General features: G+C 36.8%; 1 protein-coding gene across 1 annotated transcript in view; it reads right to left on the bottom strand.

The window, feature by feature from the left end:
- HOOK1 (hook microtubule tethering protein 1) overlaps nt 1-25,269 on the bottom strand; it is a 64,657-nt gene extending 39,388 nt beyond the window's left edge. The window contains exons 1-5 of the mRNA XM_002917198.4: nt 25,207-25,269; nt 18,184-18,269; nt 10,192-10,264; nt 7,107-7,157; nt 5,778-5,910 (exon numbers count right to left, since the gene is read on the bottom strand). Of these exons, the coding sequence (XP_002917244.2) occupies nt 5,778-5,910; nt 7,107-7,157; nt 10,192-10,264; nt 18,184-18,269; nt 25,207-25,269 (406 nt within the window). The remainder of the gene's footprint in view (nt 1-5,777; nt 5,911-7,106; nt 7,158-10,191; nt 10,265-18,183; nt 18,270-25,206) is intronic.
- Between the last annotated feature and the right edge of the window lie 2,620 nt (nt 25,270-27,889).

The raw sequence follows: 27,889 nt of genomic DNA, 5'->3' as shown, positions 1-27,889 counted from the left end.
AATTTCACAGGTAAAAGCAAACATATTATAAGGGCAGTAGATTAATCACTTATAAAGTTAATATGGAGGTTAAAATATAAAAGTAGTAAAATCATTTATATCTATAAAAATTAGTCAAAGGATACAAAAAAAAAGATGTAAAATATGACATCATGTACATAAAATGTGGAGAAGGGAGTCTAAAGTTAGTGCTTTCAGAACTTAAGCAACCATCAACTTAATACAAATCGCTATACAGGATGTTATATATCAACTCAGGACCAACCAAAGATCAAAAACCCGTAAATGAAACACACATCCATACACACAAGAGTCCCACCATAACCCTAAGGAAAAACATCAAAGACAGAGAGCAAAAGGAGAAGAAAGGAACACAGAACTACAAAAACCACCAGGAAACAATTAACAAAATGGTAATAAGTACATACTTATGAATAATTACTTTAGATTAAATGGACTAAATGCGCCAATCAAGACATATGGTGAGGTAATGAATAAAAAAAGAAGACCCACCTATATGCTACACCTGTATGAACCTACAAGAGACTCACTTGAGACCTACAGACACAAATAGAGTAAAAATGAAGGGATGGGAAAAAATTCCATGAAAATAGAAGAAATAAAAAAAAAGCCAGGATAGCAATATTTGTATCAGACAAAACAGACATTAAAACAAAGACTGCAGCACGAGACAAAGAAGGGCATTACATGATAATAAAGGGGTCATTTCAACAAGAGGATGTAACAACTGTAAATATGCACTCAACATAGGAGCTACCTAAATACATAAAGAAAATATTAACAGCCATAAAGGAAGAAATTGACAGTAATACAGTAACGGTAGAGGACCTGACCTAACAACCCACCTACGTCATTGGATAGAACATCCACACAGAAAATCAACAAGGAATAGTGGCTTTGAATGACACATTTGATCAGATGAATCTAACAGATATATAAAGAACATTCCAATCAAAAGAGCAGCATACACATTCTTATCAAGTGCACATGGAGCATTCTACAGGATAGACCACATGTTAGGACACAAAACAAGCCTCAATAAAAAATTTAAGATGATGGAAATCATATCAAGCTTCTTTTCCAACTACAATAGTATGAAACTAGAAATCAAATACAACAACAACAACAGCAGCAACAAAACTGGAAAAGAACACACATACAAGGAGGCTAAACAACATGCTACTAAACAATCAATGGGTTAACAAAGGAATTAGAGGGAAAAAAATACATGGAGACAAATGGAAATGAAAACGCAACAGTCCAAAATCTTTGGGATGCAGCAAAAGCAGTTCTAAGAGGGAAGTTTATAGTGAACCAGGCCTACCTAAAAAAACATGAAAAATCTCAAGCAACCTAACCATAAAAGAAACTAGAAAGAAAGAATAAAACAAAGGCCAAAATTAGTTAAGAAAAGAAATAATAGAGTGAAAATAAATGAGACTAAAAAACTATAGAAAAGATCAATAAAACCAAGAGCCAATTATTTAAAAACATAAAATTGATAAACCTTTAACCAGTTTCATCAAGAAAAACAGTCAACTCAAATAAATAAAATCAGAAATGAAGGAGGAGAATAGTAACTGACACCACAGAAATACAAAGAATTACAAGAGAATATTTTGAAAAAAATATATGTCAACAAATTGGACAACCTGAAAGAAATGGGTAAATTCCTAGAAACAAAATTTTTCAAAATGGAATCAGGAAGAAATAGAGAATTTAAACAGACCTATTACAAGTAATGAAACTCAATCAGTAATAAACAATAAACAAACATCAATAAACAAACATCCAGGACCAGCTGACTTCACAGGTAAATTCTACCAAACATTTAAAGAATACTTAATACCTATTCTTATCAAACTAATACAAAAAAAATAGAAGAAGGAAAACTTCCAAATTCATTCAAAGAGGCCAGCATGAACTTGATATCAAAACCAGACAGACACCACAAAAAAAGAAATTGATAGGTCGATATCTCTGATGATCATAGATGCAAAATCCTCAACAAAGTATTAGCAAACCGCATTCAATAACACAGTAAAAGGATCATTCACCATGATCAAGCGAGATTTAGTCCAGGGATGCAAAGGTGGTTCAATATTCACAAATCAATCAATGTGATACATCATATCAACAAGAGGAAGGATTAAAACCATGTGATCATCTCAATAGATGCAGAAAAGCATTTGACAAAGTACAATATTCATTCATGATAAAAACCCACAACAAAGTAGACTTAGAGAGAATATATCTCAACATAATAAAGGACATATCTAAAATCCCACAGGTAGTATCATGCTTAGTGGTAAAAAACTGAAAGCTTTTCCTCAAATTCAACATCAAGATAAGGATTTCCATTCTCACTACTTTTATTTGACACAGTACGGGAAGTCCTCACTGCAACAAGCAGGCAAGAAAGGAAATAAAAGGCACCGGAAACAGTAAGGAAGAAGTCAAACTATTACTATTTACCGATAACATGCTACTATATATAGAAAACACTAACGACTCCACCAAAAAACTATCAGAACTAATAAATGAGTTCAGTAATGTTGCAGGATACAAAATTAATTTACAGAAATCTGTTGTTTCTATATACTAATAATGAAGTAGCAGGAACAGATATTAGAAAACAATCCCATTTACAACTGCACCGAAATAAAATACCTAGGAATAAATTTAACCAAGGAAGTGAAAGACCTATATTCCAAAATCTTTAAGAAACTGATGAAAGAAATTGAAGATGTCACAAATAGAAAGATATACCATGTTCACAGACTGAAAGAATTAATACTGTTAAAATGTCCATAATACCCAAAGTCATCTACAGATTCATTGCAATCCCTATCAAAATACAAAAAGCATTTTTCACAGAAGTAGAACAAATAATCCTGAAACTCTATGGAACCACAAGAAACCCTGAATATCCAAAACAGTCTTGAGAAAGAACAAGGCAGCAGGTATCAGAATCCCAGATTTCAAGATATACTACAAAGATGTAGTAATCAGAATAGTCTGGTACTGGCTTAACAACAGACACATAGATCAATGCAATAGGATACAGAGCCTAGAAATAAACCTGCACCTATATGGTCAATTAATCTATGACAAAGGAGGCAAGAATATACGATGGAGTAAAGACAGTCTCTTCAATAAATGGTGCTGGGAAAAATGGACAGCTACATGCAAAACAATGAAACTGGATCCCTTTCTTACATCATCCACAAAAATAAACTCAGAATGGATTGAAGACCTATCAGTGAGCCCTAAAACCATAAAATTCCTAACAGAAAACATAAGCAGTAATCTCTTAGACATCAGCCTTAGCAAGATATTTATGGATATGTCTCTCAGGCAAGGGAAACATAGGCAAAAATAAACTACTGGGACTATACAAAAATAAAAAGCATTTGTAAAGCAAAGGAAACCATCAACAAAACAAAAAGGCAACCTACTAAACAAAAGATATTTGCAAGGATAAATACAATAAGGGGTTAATATACAAAATATATAAAGAACTACTAAAACTCAACACAAAAAATACAATCTCATTAAAGAACGAACAGAGGGCCTAAACATTTTTCCAGGAAATACAAAGGCCATCAGATATATGAAAAGATGATCAACAACACTAGTCATCAGGGAAATGTAAATCAAAACCACAATGAGATATCACCTCACAGCAGTCAGAATGGCAAAAAATAAAAAAACACAAGAAACAACAAGTGTTGGCAAGGATGTGGAGAAAAAGGAACGCTCGTATGCTGTTGATAGGAATGTAAATCTGTGCAGCCACTGTGGAAGACAGTATGGAGGCTTCTCAAAAACACAGAGAAATACCATATGACCCAGTATTTCCACCACTGGGTATTTACCCAAAGAAAAGCAAAACACTAAATCAAAAAGATAAATGCACCCCTACGTTTACTGCAGCATTATTTACAATAGCCAAGATATGCAACGACCCAAATGTCTGTCAACAGATGAATGGAAAAGATGTAGGGTATGTGGGTATACATATACATATATACACACACAGGTGTGTATATATGTATATGTATACCCACATACATATAATGGAATATTACTAAGCCATAAAAAAGAATGAAATCTGTCATTTTCAACTACATGGATGGGCCTAAAAGGTATAATGATAAGTGAGATAAGTCAGATAAAGACAAATACCATATGATTTAACTTACATATAAAATCTAAAACAAAGCAGAATAGAACAAAACAAACAAATGGACTCTTAAATATGGAGAACAAGCTGGTGGTTGTCAGAGAAGGGGTGAGTGGGAGGATGGGTTAAACAGATAAAAGGGATTAAGAGATACAAATTCCCACTCATAAAATAGAAGAGTCACAGTGATGAAAAGTACAGCATAGGAAATATAGTAAATAATATTGTAATAACATTGTATGGTGATAGATGGTGACTACACTTTTCTTGGTGAGCTTTGAGTAATGCACACAATTGTCAAATCAGTATGTTGTACATCTGAAACTAATATAAAATTGAATATCAATTATACTTCAAATAAAAAAACCTGACAAATGTGCTAAAATTAAGCAAAAAGATGTTATAACCAGTAACTGAAATAGAAACGAAGCATTAATCAAATAAAAAATAAGTATAACAGATTCTAGATTTATAAATTAACTACTATTTGTTAATTTTTAATTAAACATTTATGTTTATGGAAGTTTTCCATAAGCAAATTCTTATTTTGTGAAAAACCCAATATATAGGTCTTTGACATTATCTCTAAGTGAGAAACAAAAGCCTATGGAGAAACACTTACTTGCCCTAGAAAAAAATAGCTAGTTGATGATAGAGATGGACTAATACCAAAGTTTTCTGGTACCCAATCCTTGTTCTTTTTTATTAATAAGCAATTAACTTCATATATTTTATTTTTGTCCTTCCTGAATTTGTTCTTATTGAATTTAACCTGTCTCGTATTCTTACTTCATTAGTTAGATAATACTGAATTTGTCGTCTAAGGTCCTGGCTTAAAGTATTGTACAAATTTAAGCACCCAACATATTCTTATAAAGGTGATGTACTAAGACCAAGTTTGGATGAATCATACAAAAACCTCAGCATAAAAAATCTCAGCACCCAGGAATATCAGACCCAAGTAAATCTTGGTCTGTTCAGTTCATCACTTCATTCACTACATGTGACCAAAAACTATCTTTTGTATTCATTAGGGTATGGATCACTGTTTTTGTATATACCAATATAATATACCAATTCCATTTATGTCATCAGACTGCTTAACCGGAGGATACACTAGACAGGCATTCTTCTGAAAAGAGCAGGATATCACCTGAAGAAGTCTGGATTATAATTTAGTATCTGCATATTTATTTATAAAAATCTGAAACAACCTAAGCTTCTATCTTACATGTGAAACAGAAAATGTATCAGATGAATAAGTACAATTTTTACTGAATATCCACTAAGCTCAAAGCACTGAATATAACAAATTAAATTAATTAAACTAAAATACATTTAATTTAGATACTGAATATAAATCTCAGAATCTGGGTACAAACAGGATACTCAAGATCTGTAGCTTTCTAATGGCAGACCTGGGCTAAACAAGACCTCCCGGGTTATATTTCCAGGTGCTTTGTGATGAGATGTAATAGTAAATTTTTATGCTACTTCCTATAACAATGTAAGTTGTTTCTAGAAAGTGAATATCCCCAAATTGACTTTGAATTGGTTGAAATTCACTTACCTTGCTTCTTTTCACAATTGACCGCACAACCTAAAATAAGCTGGAGCAATCTCCCAAGTTCCACAGAATCTGAACATTCAGTTATTTGGTTTAAATCAGGGATAAGTTCTTCAGAAATCTGCTGCCCCAAAAACTGCAGTATGGAGACAATAAATTAGATCACTCATTTATGTAGACTACGAAGAATTTATTGCACTTTAATTATTACAAGGAAAACAAATTATAAATAGGATTGTGAAATGACTCAGATAAATTAACAAATTGATAAACCCATAATGATCGACTAAAACCAGTTAGCAAAGTTCAAGCAGCATCCCAAAATTCTGAGTAACCAACCGACAGCAACTAAAATGGTTTTACATCAAATATCCTTTGATCCCACTGTCAGAGGGATTAAGAAACCCCTAGACTGATCTATTATGACAAAACTTATGTCTTTCCAAAAATAAACAGATTTATGGTAAGCTGAAAGATAAGCATATTTTGATACATGACTGATTAATAGAAAACCACACTATAAACCGTCACACTTACGAATGAACAACAAATCTAACAAATCTAATGGATTAACCTTTCCTGGCCTTATTTATTTTTTTTAGCTCATTAAAAAGTTTTCTTGGCATTAAAAAAGCTCTAAAATGAGTTTGAGGCATTAATAGACTGAAAAATTTCAATCTTAAAATTACTGGAAAAAATTACAAGTATAAATATGTGACAACTTTAAAAACTAGAAACCAAATCTTTTAACAGCAAAACCAAACCAAAAGTTTTCAAACATAAGCAATAGGCTTTCTTATATCAAATAATCCTATAGAGAACTTATTATGGTACTGAATAAGAAAAAAAAAAAACAACCTACTTGAATAATGTACTATCTAAAGTGACTTTAAAATACTTTCATTTTGCTTTTTTCCCAATTTACTTGCACAAAAGGATAATTTCACAGTATACCTCTGGGGCTGTCTGCATTGAGAGAAATGTCAAGATAATACTTTACATAGGAAATACTTCTATTTAATTATAAAGTCTACTTTATAGCATTGCATAAAATCAAATCCTTTAGAGATGATGGTAATTCTCTTGGAGAAAATAACAAATTTCAAGAGTATCAATATAGAAGCAACATTACTTTACAAATCAATATATTATGTTAAGCCTGCTCATGTTCACAAAATTTGAGTGTTCTGAAAATGGCAAAAAAAATATATATTACAATTATGAATTACATTTTAGTAAGATGTTATAAGCAAAAATCCAGGTTATTTTTTGGTGTCAATATAAATATCATATAGCATGCTGTATTTAAACAAAGTCAGATGTTTTTCATACCTCATTGTAATAACTCATAATTCCTTGAAGCACCTTCTTTAAATTACTAGCCTAATGGGGAAAAAAGAATAACAATTCAATAAATTATCTCAAATTAGTAATGAAAGAAAATTTATGCCAAAGTGAAAGAAAATAAAAACTCTGGCCTCATAAAAATGACAACAGAAAACATGTAGGAGAGTTCTATAAATACAAGTATAGGATATTTTTTAAACATGAAAGTTTTAATCAGAGTTTGATTAAAAGTGTTTTCATGCTTCCATAGGTTAACCAGAGTGGTTCTATTTAAAGTGAGCTGCAATGAAGAGAAGTACCAACTTTAAAGATTTAGCTATAAGCATGTCCACCTCCAGTCACTAGTGAGTAACAGGGTTTCTACTTATTCTCTTGCCACAAACAACAGACAACAGGACGAAATGCAAGGAACAGGGTTTTCCAAGCTTTAGCCACTGGACAGTATGGAACTCCAATTCCTGAGAGAAGGAAAACAAAACAAAGATGAGCCCAACTCTAGTCCAAGATCTCTCTCTGGAGGCAATTTTCATTCCAGGGAATAGAGTGGTAGAAACTGAACAAAGCCTGATGTTCTCACTGAGTTGAGGAGATAGACATCAGAAGTTCAGGAAGGTCAAGGTAGTTAGAATTTGCAGGGCAGACAAATAAAGAGGTGAGCGCTATGGAGAGAAAATGCTCCAGAAATCTGCACGGTGGTTTGTCACTTTCAGCTGAATACCAATTTGCATGTGCATGGGTGAAACTCATTGACATTAAACAAAAATAATTTCACTTTAAAAAAATTTTTTTCCCCAGTCAAGAATAACTTTCAAGGAAAAAACAATCCAAGTAACTTTAAGGTGAACAATTCCCAGAGTTTACACAGGACCAGAAATTGTTGAAATTCCCAGCAGCCAGAGTGAAGAGACCATGCTGCATTGACAAGCACACATGAAAGACCCTGAAAAGGTCGCACCTTAGTAATGTGTCTAACCTAGCTCAAGAGGGAAAATAATTCTAGATCTGTTTCCTAACCCCCAAAGCTTCGGAAGGATCAAACCGATTCACAAGTTTCTTAACTGCTTGCAAGAATAAAGTCCAACAACTCTTTAAAGGAAAACAATCCAGCACTCAACAATGAAATTCATACTGTCTAGCATCCAATAAAAAACTACTACATAAGTGAAGAAGCAGGAAAATGTAGATCATAATAAGGAGAAAACTCAGTCAATAGAAATGGACCAAGAAATGAGAAATGAAAGAAGATGACAATAATGTTAAAATTGCTAGCTTCAAAATGTTAAAGGATTTAAATGAAAACAGGAATATAAGAACAGAAAGGGAAGATTTTCTTTTTTTTCCTTAAAGAACAAAATAAAGAGATGGTCTCTAGATAAAGGAAGACTCAACTGTTAGGTGTCTACATGAAAGACTTAATATAAAGACAGATTAAAAGAATAAAAAAAGATACACTAAAGCAAAAAATAATCATAAAACTGGAGTGGTTACATTACATCAGACAAATTAGACTTCAGAACAAGGATTGCCAGTGATAACAAAAAGCCTTTCATAATGATAAATAGATTTATTCATCAAGAAGACTTTAAAAAATTAATGTACATAAACTTAAGAGATTCAAATTACATGATTTAAAAGTTAACAGAACTGAAAGGAGAAATCAACAAATCCACAATCATTGTTAGAGATTTAAGGACTCGTCTTCCATAACTGATAGAGTAATCAGAAAATTAATAAAGAGATAAAAGATACAATAGTACTATCAATACATTTGACATAATCCATCTGCAGAATACATGTTGTTTTTAAATGCACATGGAACATTCACCAAGACAGACCATATGTTAGGTCGTAAAATAAGTCTCAATAAATGTAAAAGAAATTCTCGATACAGAGTTATGTTCTCAAACAGAAATGGAATTAGAAATCAATAAATACAAGAAAGGTACCTTAAAGATCCACAAATATTTACAATTTGAAATACCTACTTCTAATCTACCTGGGGGTCAAAAGAAACCACATGGGAAATTAATGAATACTTCGAACTGAATGAAAATAGGAACACAGTATGTCAAAATGTGTGGGATGTGTAAGGCAATGTTTAGTATCAGGAAAATAAAAGACCTAAAACTTATGATTTATTTTCCCACTTTAAGACACAGGGAAAAGAAGAGAATATGTAAGAAGAGGAAAGGAAATAATACGGAGAGGAAATCTATAAAATAGAAAACAAAAGCTAGTTCTTAAAAAGAAACCAATAAACTTGAAAAATGTCAAGCCAAACTTGTCAAGAAAAATAAAGACATAAATTGCCAATATCAGTAAATAAAAAGGATACATCACTAAAGATCCAATCATCAACATATTATTAGCAAAATAACACAGTTAAGAACAACTGTATGCCAACAAAAGGGACAACTTAAATGAAACACACAAATGCCTGAAAGACACAAAACTGACCTAAGAAGAAATGGAAAATCAGTCTGGTAGTTTCTTAGAAGGTAAAATATATACCTACATAGTGGGAATCAATCACATTCAGGAATTTACCCAAGAAAAATTAGATATATGTCATTGCAATTGTACCCAAAGTAGGTAAACACAGAAACAATTCCAATATCCATCAACAGGTGAATGGGTAAGCAAATTGTGATGTAATGAAATACTATTTAGCAAAAAAAAAAAAAAAAAAAGGAAAAGAAAGAACTCCTAATACAGGCAACATGGATGAGTCTCAAAAACATCACAGTGAATGAAAAATGCTAGACACAGAGAGTAACAAGGAGTATATAATGTCTGATTCCATTTATATGGAACTCTAGAAATCTACAGTGACAGAAAGCAGATCCATGGGGCCAAGCGAGGAGTGGGGATTAACTGGGCACAGGCATAGGTGCATGTTTTGGGTTAATGGAAATGTTCCACATCTAATCACAATGGAAGTTACATAAGAACATACAAACTGTACACAATAAAATACACCCTTAATTTTTTAAAAAAGATTTAATTGAGTTTAGTGTTAATTTTAAAATTACTGTTTGGATTAAGTGCTCCTACTACGTATTCTGTATACCTTTATTCTCCAGTTGTCACCAATATCCTCTTTAATTCGGCTTAACCAAGATTCATTGAACCAAGCAACATCACTGAAACAAAAATACAAATGCAAAATATTAAAATCTTTTTGTTACACAGAAAGTATCAAATTCAAGCAATATTATATCAATATTTTATATCTTAAAGCCTATCCTTAATAAGAACAGTAAATATTATTTAAATGAACCCACTGAATTTTCAGCGATTCCTAAGGATTTCTTTTGTAGTTTCTCATAATAAATTACTTAATTCATTAACATCTTTAATTTAATAAACATATACTAAATATCTCAGATACTCTGGTAGCAGGAAGATGTAAAAGTCCCGATCCTAAAGGGGGGAAAAAAAAGAAGAAAACTAACATTTTAATGCGTCTACTCTGTATCAAGCACTGTGCTTCATGTTTTTCCATAGTGCAACATTTCAATATCATAGTAACTGGCAAAGGATTGATTATGATTACCCTCAATCTTACTCTTCAGGGAACTGAGGATGAGAGAAGATAAGTGATTTGCCCAAAGTGACATTAGTACATGGCAAAGCCCAAAATAAATCTATTTGATTGTAATTGAGTAGAATGAGTGTAATGAGAAGTCTACAAGGACAAATTTAGTTTTAAACTTGTAAAGTTAAGTCATATTAATAGAGAAGGCCAAGACAAAGAATTGCTACATTGAATTTTTAGGTCTTAAAGAATAACATTTGACTATAGTGAACTGTGTTAATAGATCATACATATTCTAAACAAATATTTGGATGCTTACTCTGAGTAAGGAACTAAGCAAGATTAACAGGAAAATGAATAATTTACTACCATGACTCCTAGGGAAAGCTATTAAAGTGCGAAAGAAGAGAGCACAGAAACTATACTTAAGGGAGAATGTGAGAAATGCTCTAAGGGTTAAACAAACACTACAAACAAACAGATTATTAGTACTAGCAGAGGTCTTCAAAGTCTCATCTAAATTTTTACTTTACACATAAGCCAACAAAAGTGAGGGAAGAAATTAAAGGGATTCTTTTCCAAGGTTTGAATTTAAAAATGTAAAGCTGAAACTAGAACACAATGTTTAGCTTTTCAGAAATCATTCTGCCTCAGATGCTCGAATACAAAAGATACCACTTCCGACCGGGGTAACCAAAATGACTGCCGTTTCTAATTCATCTATGTGGAAACTGTAGCCATTTTCTTTGAAGTGAATTAATGTTAATTATATTCAACCTTTCCTAGATGCTAAGGCTACAATTACCAAAATAATTTGGCTAGATGTATAAATGGCATATTTCTAACCAAGTATTTACCTAAAAAGTCTGATCCATTTAGTTATGAGTCAAAACTGTATCAAAGCAAATTCACTTTCTTTTGACATCAGATTAAGTAAAATAGGTAAACCAGTTGTGATGGTTACTTTTACGTATCAACTTAGCTAGGTCATTAAATTTTGCTCAAACATGCTTGGATGTGGCTATGAAAGTATTTTTTAGTTAAGATTAACATTTAAATCAGTGGACTTTAAGTAAAACACATTACCCCCACAATGTGGGTGGGCCTCATCCAATCAGCTGAAGAAAAAGAATAACCTCCCTCAAGAAAGAGTGAACTCTGCCAATAGACTGTCTGTGGACTCTAGTTACAACATCAGCTCTTCTCTAAATCTCTGGCCTGCAGACCTCTCCTGGGCATTCTGAACTTGCCAGCCTCCACAACCAAGCGAGCCGATTCCTAAGAACAACCTTCTCTCTCCCCAGTGTCTATGTGTACGCATCCTATCGTATATGCCCATGTCTTACTGATTCTATTTCTCTGGGGAACACTGACTACTAAACCAGTCTTCTAACTGACCCTAAAGATAGCTTCATATATGATTCTTTAATTACGTTGTAATTACCTCTAGAAAATGGATCTCAGTATAACCTCTTCTAGCTTTCCTCCTTTTATCTTGTGTTCCTCCTTGTCTTTCTTCCTACTCCAATTCAACTCCAGCCCTGTCTCTTAGTCTGCTCAAGCTTCTATAACAAAAGACCACAAACGAAATTTACTTCCCCCAGTTCTGGAAGCTGGAAGTTCAAGATCAAGATGCTGGAAAGGTAGGTTTCACTCTCAGGGCTCTTCTTCATGCTTGTAGCTGGCTGCCATCCCACTGTTCGATCACATGACTCTTCTTGGTGTGCTCACAGGAGTGAGCTCTCTAACATCTCTCCCTTTTTTTTTTTAATATTTTATTTATTTATTTGACAGAGAGAGGGAACACAAGCAGGGGGAGTGGGAGAGGAAGCAGCAGGCTCCCAGAGGAGCAGGGAGCTGGATGTGGGGCTCGATCACAGACCCTGGAATCGTGACCTGAGCCAAAGGCAGAGGCTTAACGACCGAGCCATCCAGGCGCCCCTCTAATGTCTCTTTAATAAGGATCATAATCCTATCAGATCAGGGCCCCACTCTTATGACCTTATTTAACCTTAATTACTTTTCAGAGGCCCCATCTCCAATCTAGCTATACTGGGGGTTAGGGCTTCAACATATATATTTGGAACGGATACAAACATTCAGTCTATAATACCCTGAGAAATACTTTCTAACTTTTCCATAAAAATGTATCTCCTGATTTCTTTTCTTATAAACAACTCATCCTTCTTTTTTTTTTTTTTTTTAAGATTTTTTTTTATTTATTTATTTGACAGAGATAGAGACAGTCAGTGAGAGAGGGAACACAAGCAGGGGGAGTGGGAGAGGAAGAAGCAGGCTCCCAGCAGAGGAGCCTGACGTGGGGCTCGATCCCGTAACGCCGGGATCACGCCCTGAGCCGAAGGCAGACGCCTAACCGCTGTGCCACCCAGGCGCCCCACAACTCATCCTTCTTAAACAATTGTAATGGCAGCCAATCTTTCCCACTGTTAAACTTGATATGTAACCTCATAACTCTCTGGACATATCCTTCTTTTATCTTTTTTAATCCTTCTTTTATCCTTTTTTGCATTGCCACATCTACATGTCTAAACTAGACTCCTGGCCCTAACAATTAGCTCCTTTTCTCATATTTCCCAAAACTTCAGTGAAACTCAAGGGACACCCAAAAAGGGAACAAAAGACTGAGAAAGCAAAATATGGTCAAACTGTTTTCTAAAAAAAGTAAGAATCAGTATTAAGTTTTTTTTTTTGTTTAACTACACCCATGGTGTTTGTCTTCAACAGTTTTACCAACTAAATACAGGCAGGAATTAACAACTACAGGTTGCTACACACAACATAGTTGTTGCTTCAACAGACACCCTGGCATTCTTCTTGAATAATCAAAAAGCCTACTTGCTTAACGTATTAGATTGTGATCTGTACTTTGGGCATGTGCATCTGGCCTTTATATATTAAGACCCCAAAGTAAAGATCTATCAGGAGAGGTTCAAAATACTAGATTTCAATGGTCATAGCTGACTGCAAGCATTGGTGTTAGAGTCAGGCCAAAGCTATGCAAATCTTAGCTTTGCTATTAACTCATTATTTGACTTTACAAATGTTATTTCACCACTCTAAACCTTTGCTTCCTATATAGACTGAGGAACACCTACTTCACAGAACAGTAGGAACTAAATGAAAATAACATATGCATAGGGTATATAACAATGTCTTATAATTTAGTAAATACTTTGTTGCTGGCTTTCATGATCTATCATTTCAATGCTCGAATATCTGCTGAATGAACGAATGAATGAATGAATAAATGCATGGTACTTGAGATCTCCGCGTTTCTATATTCTTGGTTTCACTCTTTTTCCTCTAGCAAAAATGTTTAGTCAAAGGCAAAAGAAACAAGCAGAGAAGTTATCTGTTTGTTTAAAGTGGCCAAATTAAGCCTTTCTTTTACGGGAAGTCACATGCTACAATATTTATAGTTGTTGTGGGCTGAAATTGTGTCTCCAAAAAGATATGTTTATCTCTTAACCCCTGATACCTGTGAATGTGACCTTATTTGGAAATAGAGTCACTGCAGATGTAATCAAATTAAGATGAGGTCAAACTAAATTAGGGTAGGCCCTAATCCNGAACTTCTCAAACTCAATACACGAGAAACAAATAAACAAATCATAAAATGGGCAGAAGATATGAACAGACACTTTTCCAATGAAGACATACAAATGGCTAACAGACACATGAAAAAATGTTCAAAATCATTAGCCATCAGGGAAATTCAAATCAAAACCACACTGAGATACCACCTTACGCCAGTTAGAATGGCAAAGATAGACAAGGCAAGAAACAACAATTGTTGGAGAGGATGTGGAGAAAGGGGATCCCTCCTACATTGTTGGTGGGAATGCAAGTTGGTACAGCCACTCTGGAAAACAGTGTGGAGGTCCCTTAAAAAGTTAAAAATTGAACTACCCTATGACCCAGCCATTGCACTACTGGGTGTTTACCCCAAAGATACAGACGTAGTAAAGAGAAGGGCCATATGCACCCCAATGTTCATAGCTGCATTGTCCACAATAGCCAAATCATGGAAGGAGCCGAGATGCCCTTCAACAGATGACTGGATTAAGAAGCTGTGGTCCATATATACAATGGAATATTACTCAGCTATCAGAAAGAACGAATTCTCAACATTTGCTGCAACATGGACGGCACTGGAGGAGATAATGCTAAGTGAAATAAGTCAAGCAGAGAAAGACAATTATCATATGATTTCTCTCATCTATGGAACATAAGAACTGGGAAGATCGGTAGGGGAAGAAAGGGATAAAGAAGGGGGGTAATCAGAAGGGGGAATGAGGGGCGCCTGGGTGGCACAGCGGTTAAGTGTCTGCCTTCGGCTCAGGGCGTGATCCCAGCGTTCTGGGATCGAGCCCCACATCAGGCTCCTCTGCTATGAGCCTGCTTCTTCCTCTCCCACTCCCCCTGCTTGTGTTCCCTCTCTCACTGGNGTCTCTATCTCTGTCGAATAAATAAATAAATAAATAAAATCTTTAAAAAAAAAAAAAAAGAAGGGGGAATGAAGCATGAGAGACTATGGACTCTGGGAAACAAACTGAGGGCTTCAGAGGGGAGGGGGGTGGGGGAATGGGATAGACTGGTGATGGGTAGTAAGAAGGGCACGTATTGCATGGTGCACTGGGTGTTATACGCAACTAATGAATCATCGAACTTTGCATCAGAAACCAGGGATGTACTGTATGGTGACTAACATAATAAAAAAACATTAAAAAAAAAAAAAGGGTAGGCCCTAATCCAATATGATTGGTGTCCTTCTAAGAAGAGGAGAGGACACACAGACAGAGAGGGAGAAGAGCCACATGGAGAAGAGACAGAGATTGGAGCTTTGCTGGGGCGGGGGCACCAGAAGCTGGAAGAAGGAATGATCCTCCCCTACAGGCTTTGGAGAGAAGATGGCCCAGCCAATACCTTGATTTAGGACTTCTAGCCTCCAGAATTATGAGAGAACAATTTTTTGTTGTTTTAAGCCACCCACTCTGTGGTACTTTGTTATGGAAACCCTAGGAAGCAAATGCAGTTGTAGTTAGTTTCCCCCCATGTGTTTTTAAAATATCTACTTATATTTTAAATATATATATATATATCTCACACACACACACACACACACACACTATGTATTCAGACCAGAGATAATAATTAGGGACTTGTAGAACCCTAGCAATAAGTCCAAGATTCCCCATGTCTAAGTTATACAGATTGGGCACTGATTTTCCCTTTTTAAAGATTTATTTATTTATTTTTGAGAGCAAGTAAGGGAGCACAGGGTGCGGGGGGGGTGGTTAGGGGCAGAAGGAGAGGGAGAGAGAATCTTAAACAGACTCCATGCTGAGTACAGAGCCCGATGTGGGGCTGGATCTCACAACCCTGAGATCACGACCTAAGCCGAAATCAAGCGTCAGACAGTTAACCAACTGCGTGGCCCAGGTTCCCCGGGCATTGACTTTTACGATCTTATCCTTTAGCATACTTGCCTCAGGTAAATAATAAAAGAATTATTCATTTAATGTTGCTACTTCCTTAGAAGGCAAAATCTCCCTTTTCATCTTCAGTAACAACTTTGATGTGATTTGATATGAGTCACGATAGCAATCAATGCAATACATAACAGACTGTAACATATACAAAGCGCTTTCAAGTGTTCAAAGGAATATGGCAAAATGTGCCCTTTTAGCAGGAATATGACACACTGATCCAACTAGGAAAAAATGTATGCTTCTAAATTTTACTATCAAAATCCAGACTTCTGGAAAGCTACAAAACAAGAAGGGGATTCAAAAAGAAAAACAAATTTTAAATAATCCTTAGATGATAAGGAGTCTTAGACAGCTAAGTACATGCAAAAACAGGCAAACAAAGCAAAAAAGAGGTTTTGATCCAATTTTAGGTCAGTCCAAGATTTTATGAAGAAAGAGAACTTTCTGATTGATTGGCTATTACATTTTTCTTGCAGAAAAGCTACCAGAAGACAAGAAGAGACCAAAAAAAAAAAAAAAAAGAAGAGGAAAATCAGAGGATCAGTAGTGACAGCAGGAACCAACAGATTATGGAAAATGAGCTGGTGATAAAGGTAGAGTTTAACTAAATGTGAATTGGCCCTACTCTAAACACCAGGTACAGTGCTAACGTAAAGGGAGTCAAAGAGGCATTGTACCACATCACGGTTAAAACAGGTCTCTTCCACTGTGTTACAGTATAAAAGCTTCCAGGGCCACCACAACACCTATGAGTAAGAGCTTTGGATGGCACTGTGGAAGTCAGTGGACGCATACCAGCCCTACAACCACACCGACCACAGTGTCGCTCCATCTACACCAATACCCACGGCATACTGCAATGAAAAAAGGCAAGGTGTACATTCTAATGACAAAAAACAATGAGGACTTATCTCAAATCAGTATGTAGAATGCTTGCTTCTGACCAATGAAATCACTTTGAAACTAATCAGGGTATAAATAAACAAAATGTTTAAGAACCATTTTTAAGAAAACAGGGGAGGAAGGCATGTTTTAGAATGGCTACCAAAAAAAATGAGTTAACCATAAAATCTGTCTATTCAAATTAGATCATGTTGAAGATGCCAAGTAACTAGAATTTTGACATTTTAAGTTGTTTTTCTGAGGGTGAGAAGGAATTTTGGCAAACCCATCCACAGGGTTTTCAATGTCAATCACAACAAACCTTGACAAAATGATGGCAACAATTAAATAAACAATCTCTGCTATAAAACAAGTGGCAGAGGTAGGATTCTGGTCTCACTGAAGATTCATTATCATAAAAGTAAGCAAATACAAAATCAATATGACTATCAATTAATAAATTGGCTCCATTTGTTCCTAAGGGTTGAACTCATATTGCAGAGGTTATAATCATAATCATAATCCTTGCACAATCCTTGCCATAATCCTTTGGCAAAAATTGGGAAATAATGGACTTAGGAATTTTTGATACTATATAATTATACCTAATGGGCCTAACCCAAACAGAATTATTAGTTAAGATTCCCCAATATTTGTGACTTCAAATTTCTTTTATACCTCATTTTATTATTGGTGAAGTTATAGAAGTTCTACTTTTAATTCAAATATAGATTTTAAATTTAATATTTTTCCAAATCCAGGATTTATATTTGTTATCTCTAAAATAATAATCTTCATGCATTGAAACCCACTATAAGCAATTATACCATTCATTTAAACTGTTTCTTTCCAGTTAACTTGTGAAAGTGACCAGAATAAGCTTAAAATTAAAATCTCTTAAATAGATAAGAATTCTGTTTGCTCATTTAGTTAAGATGTATCTCTGTGAATAAGCAAGGAAAAATCGGGTGGTAAACTTTGTTCCCCAGATACAATAGTGCCTTGGTACCATATGGCTATCAGGACTTCAGAGGATACAGTTTCAGCGACTTTTAGAATATAAGTCTAAGCTTTCTTCCTTGGCATTGGGTTTACAGTTCTTTCAAAATCAGTCTAGACCACTACTTACATTTGATGGAGAACTTGTGCCATGGCAACTCCATTAGTCAGCTGTTTGACATCTTGACAAGGTGCAGCAGTATTGAATGTCTGCAGCTAAAATGACATAGAGCGAATGACTTTACCGCCTCTTTATACTTACAGCGTAGTGTTGTCAACCCAGTCAACCCTGAACATATATATATGAATATATATATATATGAATGAATATTACCAACCTAAAAATTGTCCTATTTGGTTTAAATTCAGACTGTGCCAAACAAAACTATATTAATAAGTTTCTATGGCTGTGTAATATTTTTATAAAAGTAAACACTTAACAATTCATAAAATCATGAATAATCATACCTAAAATAGTTAATACATTGATATAATGTATGAAGTACTTCAGAATTTCTGAAAGCCACATGTAATGCTCTTAAGATAGATGGCACTGTGTTCACTTTTAGGAGAATAACATCAGAAAGAACTTGAGGAAAACCTATTATTGCAAATTAAAACTTCACTCACACCATGTGGTAGGACAACAAAGGCTAGAAATGTCAAGTCAAAAACTACTTAATTGACCAGTGAGCTCTGAAATAAGGCAGGACTTTAGCCTGCGATCCAACAATTAGTGTCAGGGCATGAACAGTCCAGGGCCCACACATCACATCAAGTTGTTTCTATCTACTTTGGCTTTAGATATTACTCTTTTCAAATCTCTAAACTTTTTAAACATTCATGTACATATTAAAAAGACAAGTGGGGGTGCCTGGGTGGCAGATTCGGCTACGTGTGCGACTCTTGGTCTTGGCTCAGGTCGTGATCTCTGGGTCATGAGATCAACAGGCTCCAAGCTCAGCTTGGCGTCTGCTTAAGACTCTCTCTCCTTCTCCTTCTGCCCCTCCCCTCAAAAATAAATAAATAAATCTTTAAGAAAGAGAGAGAGAGAGAGAGAAGTGGAACTGTGGCATCTTTTTCTAGTAAGCAAATACAAGACAGAATAATTTTGGAAAGCAAATTACAATAGAGCCGCAATGGTTCATATCCTAGAAATCTCATCTGAACCCAAAATGATCTTAAATTAAATACATTATGATTCTCTTTTCCTATACATATTTGTCTCCTTTACTATTCAATTATTATTCCTTAGTTTACCACTTCACTATCTTAATCTGATACAATTCTTTCCCCATGATTCACCTTTAGTGATTGTTTATTTTCAGATTCTACAACTCTATCTCCATTATCGTAATACAACACGGAAGGGTGATACAGACAAAAAAATCTAGACACAGCCACTTTCAAAGTATACACACAAAGACGCTTTACTGAGCTCCCACTCTATGTAGGCACTCCAATATACGATGCCGTTACAAAGGAAAATCACCAGTTTTCTACCCTCAAGCAGTTTCAGTCAAGAGTTAAGGACAGGAGAAAAAGACATAAATAATTTCTAGAAAATGCCATTCCCAGTCTCATGACTACATTATGCACAAAATGTTCTGAAATAGGTGGGAGTTAACTAATTTAATTAGGGCTTGTATTTAGGAAAGACTTCTTAGAGATGATTCCTGAACAGAAGTTCTTGAGTGAAGAAAGGGCCAAGACAAGGAAGCTTCAGGAAATAGAAACATTATCAGAGCACAAATACATGAAAAAAAAAAAAAGGTATTTGCAGGCAACATATAGTTCAGTATTACTAGATTTCCAGTGCAAAGAGGAAAAAGAAGGGGTGACAACCAAGGGGGGTAAGAAAACAGACATGGGTCAGGACGCTGGAGGGCCATGACATGTCTGGAGTTACTTTTGAGGGTATCATCCTTATAACAGGAAACAGGAGAATAGTTTCTACCTTATAAGATGGTGGTGAGAATTAAATGAATTAACCAACATAGCAAACTTAGATCAGCACCTGGCACATGGTACAAGCTCAACAGCTGTTAGCAATTAACTATCATTCAGGGTTTCTCAAAGTTCGGGGTCAAAGAACACTATGTATTAGAATCTCTAGACCTATTAAATCAGAAAATCCCTAAGCAATTCTTACGCACATCAGTTTTTTAGATGCATCACTCTGGGTGATGATGAATCACTGAAGAATAGTAAGGAAGAGTGACACCTTTAGCATATTTTGAATAGCAGCAATAGTGACACAGAGAAAGGAAGAGAGTAACTGTACACCTGAATTGGTTAGAACATTCCTGCAAAGGTCTTGTTGATAAAATGGAAGGCTTAGAGATAATTAAGGTAATGCTAAGAGGACAAAATGAATTGATGGAATTTAAAATATGAAATAACAAGGATTTTGCAATTAAGTGGATGTACAGAGAAGAGGAACCCCAGGGTTTATGGCATCTTTATTGTCTTCTTTAAAAAGAAGACAATCATATACTTTCAGGTAATCCGTGGCTCGCACTTTTCAACCCTACTTACACTTTGCTTCATTAACTTTTTACAAAATGGATGTGATTAGTTATCTAAAAAGGATGATTTCTGAAGCACAGAGTATCAAGCAAAATAGTAAAGAAATATGTAAAAGCAGTACATATACTAAGTAGTTGCCTTGTTACCCATCCTGTCCAGATTAAGACCAATTTTTCCTTCCTACAGACATGGAAATTGGAGTGTCTCTTTAAAGTTCTTTAACTAGTTGCAAAATAAATTAGATAACATAGAATGTAAATTCATTTGGCCAAACAGAAAGGCTTTATAACCAGGAAGAGTGAATAAATTAAAAAGCTCAGTATGGGTAATGAGGCCAAAACAGAGGGATGAAGGAAAAATGTTTTCTTTCATACTATTCTTCAGAGAGGTGAAGAAGCAAAAGTCTTTTTAGTGAGTGGCCCAAAAGGGACAGACAGGGCTTCCATCAGTAACCACAGTGTTCTGGCAAATAACCATCTTAGTTTCTCCTTTATCTTTAAATAAAGAAAATAATCAGAACTGTGGAAATGTTGTTCCTGAATTGCTTCAGTGTAAACGTCACCAAAATCAAGGAAAAAAGGGATTTTTACAACTGACAGCCAATGACAACTCAACTTCGGGTCGGCTCCATTCTCGTATTCTCCTCCTCCAAATGCTCATTTCAGAAACATTATTGTTACGCTTCATGGTTTTCATAAAAATGATTCAGCCTTTAATATTTTTTGTTAATTTGGGCATATATTTGGCATGAGTTTTCCCTTCACCTGCTTGTCAAAGTCAAAGAACACAAGAACTAAGAAAGCCATTAAAACAAATATGGTTCAACTCTAATTTTATCGGAGAAATCAAAGTCCAAAAATTTTAAATTTCCAAATGCCACAGAGCTGAGAGGCAGAATTAAATTTATCTTCATATGAATACTTAAAACTCTCATATACTCCCTCTACCTTGTAAATGGTGCCCAAATTTATCCTTCAGCCCTGAGGTTTTTTTGCTAGTAACAGTATAACATTTCTAAGAACTAATTATTTTTTTAATGTTTTTTTATTATATTATGTTAGTCACCATACAGTACATCCCCGGTTTCCGATGTAAAGTTCGATGATTCATTAGTTGCGTATAACACCCAGTGCACCATGCAATACATGCCCTCCTTAAGAACTAATTATTTTAAGATGAGTTCCAAATTATAAAATACGACTTCTTGATAACTGCCAAAGGAGGCATCTCTTTACTACCCAGCTTTTCTTTATGACTTCTCAAATTGTTAATGTTGGTTCTACTGTCCCAGGACACTGTCTAGTGCTAAAAGAACACAGTTTTACTACCAACTGTCTTCTCACCTCCACGATTTAGCCCCATGATAACTTTTTAATCTTCTATCTCCTACCACTTCCCCTCAACATGTAACATTGCGTAGTATGGCAGGGAGCACGCTAAGAGACGAGAGATATCAGGACAAGATGTGTCTCCCACTACCTCGTTTTGATCTACTGCCAAATGAGACCATTTACATTACTGCCAGGGGTTCTTCCCTGTGTTTAGAAATTCATTTCCCCTGATTTCTACTTGCTGAAATCCATCAATCCCCCATAATACAGTTAGAAGTTCACCCCAGGTATCTACATGAACCTACTTAACGGTGAGATACTGGTCTCTGAGGTCAGGACCAAGACAAGGATATTGACTATCACCACTTTGATTCCATGTTGTATTGGAGATCCCAGCCAATTCTTGTTTCAGGGGACAGAGCAGAAAACCGGTAACACAAGGACTCTGACCCCAAGGAGCAAATAGGATGGCTTCAGAAAGTGTTAAACGTTATCGGCACAAAGGAGGTGGTTAACAGGTTACAAAGGGATAGGAGTCAGGGGCAGGTAGGTCATTCACTGTTACTGATTCTGAAAGATGACAACAGATCCAAGAACTCAATGGTGAAAAGAAGCCAGCCACTAGAAGAGCTAGAAAGAGAATATTCTAGGCAGAGGAAAGAAATGTTAAGAAAGACCTGATGTGTTCAAAACAGCTTAACTTCCTCAGGAAAAAGAAAGTCAGTGCAGCATAGTGGGCACGGGGAGTGTGGCATCAGGAAAGTGTGGGGAAACTCGGGGAAGTGAAGTGGCATCCACAATGCAGTGACTGGCAAAGGCAAAATAAGATACCAAAGTTCACTGGGAATCATCCTGAAAGGTAAAGAGAAGCCAATAGATACGCAAAAAACTAAAGCAGAAAATCATTTCACAAAGGAAGCATCAAGTAAGATAAAGATAATATAAAATAGTTTGCCAAATCCAGTAGGTGAAGGCCTTAGAGAAAAGAAACTCAAGTGCAGTGGGTTGAGGAGTGAATGAAAGTTCAAGAAGTATAAAGGATGAGTATTAAGAACCTCAAAGAATTTGCAAAGGGAAGGGGAAATACTGTGTGGTTTTAATAGGGAGTGATGGCTCTTTGTTCTTTCTTTTTAAGATAAGGAAGATTTGAGTAAGTTCACATGTTGTGAGGAAGGAACCAAAGGAGTTGTAAATACAGAACGAGGTTAAGTGATAGAGCGAAGTTTTAGAAGAGGTAGAAGGGATGGGACCTAGAGCTAGAGCCAAAGATAAGGAGGAGGTCATTTTCCTGAGGGGGGAAAAATTGGGGGCTCAGACAGGGTACTGATAAAAGTTTGCAAAGAGAAACTCGAGGGGAACTGTGGGGTTGTTCTTAGTCTTTATATGGCTGGGCATTGTTATGGGCAGCATTTGTAAAGGCAACAATCTGCACAATTCCACCTTCTCTGCAGTGTTTCAGCAGCCTTCGAACTGGAGAAGCAAATAATCTATTACACTGTCACCTATAACATTTTTGCAGTTTTTAAGGAATATTGCCTCTCATTATAAAAATGCACAGCTCTGCCTACCTCTCCAGCAAAAAATGAAAAGTTCTTTGATTATTCTCAATATCTGTCTTCTTCAGTGCCTTGAACAAAGCAGGAACTCAATAAATACTGGTTCAAAGAATGGACAGAGTCACATAACATTTTAAATTACTGCAGTACAATTCAAGAAAATTCTATACTTCACCACCTCATATAAGTCAATGACATCATAAAGACTGAGTTTGCTACTTAAGTCAAATGTTTGGAGCAATAAAGTAACAGATTAGGATACACCCTTTAATTAGTCACTTGTTTTAACAAAACACATCATTAAAAGCAATGTTGCCTTATTTCATGACAGTCTTAAAATACAGCATCTAAATCCCAATATTTATTTTAAATGAAAATACAGACGAACAGTTAGCTAATTGCTTTTAACTCAGAAATCCTATATACTTTCATTCCACTTATAACAAAAGCTATTTACCTCTACACTGCAAACACTGCTTTAAATTATGGTTATTTCCAGTAGACTTCATACACGGCCAGAAACCTCTGATTTCTCTCATTCTTTTGAATTACTTAAATTAGGAGATTGCTAGGGAATCTCATCAACCAATTACCACCTCCTGATCCAGTCTGTATACATTCCATTATGCACACACTCCTCTACACACAACTAAACAACTAGTTTGGGGATGGGCACCATCAAAAGCACCTGCGGACAGACCATTAAGCATCAACCTTGCCCAATAAGGGTTAGAAACTACACCTGAAGGCCAGCTCTCTGATGGCTGAGAACTTCCAAAAGGTGAGACATCATTTTACTGAGGGGAACACTGGGGACAGATTCTGCCTGTCCAAACCTAACACAAATTAATTAGAAATACTAAGCATGCACAGGGGCGCCTAGGTGGCTCAGTCGTTAAGCGTCCAGGTCTTCATCTCAGGTTCGTGAGTTCAAGCCCTGCTGGACGCAAGGACTACCGAAATAAATAAATAAATAAATACATAAATACATAAATAAATAAATACTAAACACGTACAGTGTGCAAAAGAAAATGCCAAGTCTTTTTCTCTAAAGAAAATGCTGTCCATTGGAGGGGAAAGGGGGGGCCAGCAAGAAAAGGGGAACACGAGCCCCGCACCCCCAACATATGTTTTTCTGCACACAGGAAATACATGGAAATATCCCTTCTAAATGACTTTTACAAAATCGGATGTCCTGGGATCGTGGAGGAGCTCTCATGATCCAGGAACCAAAACCACCGCTTGGCCACCTGTTCCCAAGCAGAGCAAAGTGGTCTGGGTGGGAGGGAGTTTCGTAGGGGGCCTTCGCTCCCAAGGGGCACAAAGATCCGTATAGGAAGGCTGTTAAGCAAACAGAAGGCGAGAGAGTCGGTGGTCCAGAGGGAGAAAATTGGGCAGCAAGGGGTAAAGGGGATGGACACTTGGCTCCAGCCACAGCTGTCAGAAGCACGATCAGGGGAGTAAGAGGAGCGTCCTCCGTCCCTACCTCCAGAGCTCCCTTTACACTTCCCTCGTCTCCAGACACAAACATACACACACTCAAACACACACACACACACCTGCCTCGCGACCCGCAGGTGGCACTCTCGCGGTCAAGGGCGACAGGAGACGCGGAAGGCAATGCGCCGAGTCCGCGGCGCAGGTGGCCCGGCTTACTCCTCAGGCTCACCTGCGGAGAACCAGGGGCCCCAGGTAACTCGCCTCGGCCCCTCGCCCGCCCTCGCCTCCCGTACTCACCCAGATGATAAGGCTGTCGCACAGCGGCAGCTCGGACTGCGGAAGCGGCTGCGTCTCTTCCATGGCCGGGGCCGCCGTCGACTACGCCGCTGACACCGACACCTCCCTCCTCCCCGCGCTCCGCCGGGAGCCGGCGTCGACGACCTGCTCGCCGGCCGGGAAAGCTCGGTAACCAGGCCCAGCGCCCGCGCGGCTCACGCGCGAAGCCTCGCGCTGCCGACGTCGCCGGCGTAACCCCCTCCTCGCCACCGCCCCCGTCCCCGCTCCGCCCCGCTCCGCAGTTTGCCCCCTCCCCGATCTGGCCCGGCTGCGCGGCGCCGCACCTGAGCCACACCCCCTCCCGCCCCTTCTCGCCCCCTTCCTCCCTCCCTCTCCTTCCCACCTCCCGCCCACTCCCGCACACCTCTCCCCGCCGCACTGAGTGACCAGAGCGCGCACCAGTCACAAAGAAAGTAGGTGCCCGAGAGGGGCGGGCGGGGCGGGAGGGGGCGGGAAGAGCGGGGATAGGTTGCGCAGGAGGGATTGCTGATTGGACACACCCTCTTGGCTCCGACCAATCAATGTGAGACAAGACAGCCTCTGGGAGGGAGCGCGAGAGGGTGGGAAGGGGTTTGTGACCCGGCAGGTGCGGCGAAGACTGGGGCGGGGAGCGCGCGTGCGCGGCGGGGCGTTGTAGAGGCTGAGCTCGCGCAGCCCCAAGGGCAGAAGACGCAGCGGGGCTCCAAGCGTAAGTAGGGCGGGCTCACGCATCTTCGCGCCTCCTTTCTCGAGGTAGGGCAGCTCCTGGCTACACCTGTGGAGACCCACGCTCTGCTGCCATCATGTCTTCAGAAATAGATCCTACCCAAGAATAAAAACCACTCGCGATAGGGAGAGCTGATTTTTCTCCTGGGCGTTCTTTGGCAAAGGACGTTTTAATTTGCAGACATGGCAAAGAAGTGTGTTTGCTAAAGGGGAAAAAATACCATAAAGCTGCTTAAATTAAATAAGCTCTCATAAGATCACAAGCTACGGGCAATTTTATTTTAAATGGGGCAAAAGGGAAGATCATTTCCGGGTAGGAAAATGGAAAATGAAATCATCTTTAGCTTTCAAAAAAACCCATAGAAGATAACAGTGTAAAATGCTTCCGATTTTCCTTTGGCGACTGAAAACCTGTCTTTTTTGAGAATCTAAGGGGGGGGGGGGGGACTTAAGTTGGAAGCTCTCCAAGGTACTGATGTATGGCTTAGGCTGTTGAAATGGGTTGGGATATTCTTACTCTTGCTGTTGATTTCTATCACTTCACTCATTCATAAACTCATCAGTTCATGAGCTGTGTAAAAATGCAGCTGGCTCATTTATATTGCCGCGTCTTTATATTTAGACATTGAAAGTTTAAAACTGATGGATGACTGCAATTAAAAGCCCTCAAATGTAAATCAGTCTCATTCTAAAAATAGAGTCCTTGCATTTGCTATCAAGTCTCTTAACATTATCCCAGAACTTTCTTACCCTATGTGGAGTCATTTTATATTTCTGGACACTAGCAACATCAGTAAAGTGACTTAATGAAGAGGAAATATCTAGGAATTGAAGACTTGGTCTGAGTCTTGACTTTACTCCCCACTGGCTGTTAATAGCTTTCTCCTTTGGAACCCAATGCCCACATTTCTACAGTGATGCTAATAACACTAACCTGCCCGGTCTTACAGGGGCAAAACTGATAATGGATGTGGAATAGTTTTATGAATTGAATAGTCCTTTGCAAATATGAGTTACTACAATCATATATGCTTATCACTAAGAGTCACAGGTGAATTACTAGGAATATTTAAGAAGAGGAACTGAGGGGCAATTGAGTTATCCTTCTGAGCTCTGTAGAAGCAGAGAACAGATCCTCAGGGAAGGATGCTCAGTTGTCTTCATGATACTAGATCTAATGGAAAAATATGTGAAGGACATGATCAGTGAATTCAAAGAAGAAGAAATACAAATAAGTCAAGCAAATATGAAAATGTTAGAAAAATGCAAAACATGAATCATTGAAATAAAATAATGAAAAAAATAATGTTGAGAAGAGTGAAGTGCACTTTCATGCAAAGCTGGAACAAATATTTTAGAATAATTTTTCTAATTTTCTATCAATATTTATCAAGAAACTTTAAAATATCCATGCTATTTAAACCCATGATTCTCTAATTCCACTTCTGGTCATAAATTCTATTGAAATAATCAGAAATGCAGTCAGAGGTTATGAACAATGTTATGCATTGCAATTCTATATATGCTGATCAATGCACATACAATAAGCAAGAAAGGTTAACTACATTATAGCCAATTTATAAGATAGACTATTTGGCTACTAATGAAAATAATGCTTTGGAGAATATTTAATACAATTTCTTCATGATATATAACATTAAATTAAAAATTTATATATAAAAGTATGAGCCATATGATCTCAAAATTATACATATTTATTTAATATGTGCACAGCAAGAAGACAAAGGAATATTCATCCAACTGCTGTCATTTTTATTTATGGGTAAAGGGGGTATTTTCTGTAATCTATATTTTTCAACTTACAATTAGTTTGTATTACTTTATAATCAGAAAAAAATATTTCATAAATGCCTAAATACAATATAGTCCATCATTTTCCAGCTGTTGTTATTCATTTCTAAAAGTTGGTATCTATATT

This window comes from Ailuropoda melanoleuca, chromosome 2 (genome assembly GCF_002007445.2).
Source record: "Ailuropoda melanoleuca isolate Jingjing chromosome 2, ASM200744v2, whole genome shotgun sequence".
NCBI classification, from domain to species: domain Eukaryota; kingdom Metazoa; phylum Chordata; class Mammalia; order Carnivora; family Ursidae; genus Ailuropoda; species Ailuropoda melanoleuca.
The sequence above is the reverse complement of the archived record's forward strand: the minus strand, read 5'-3'. Positions and strand labels throughout refer to the sequence as shown.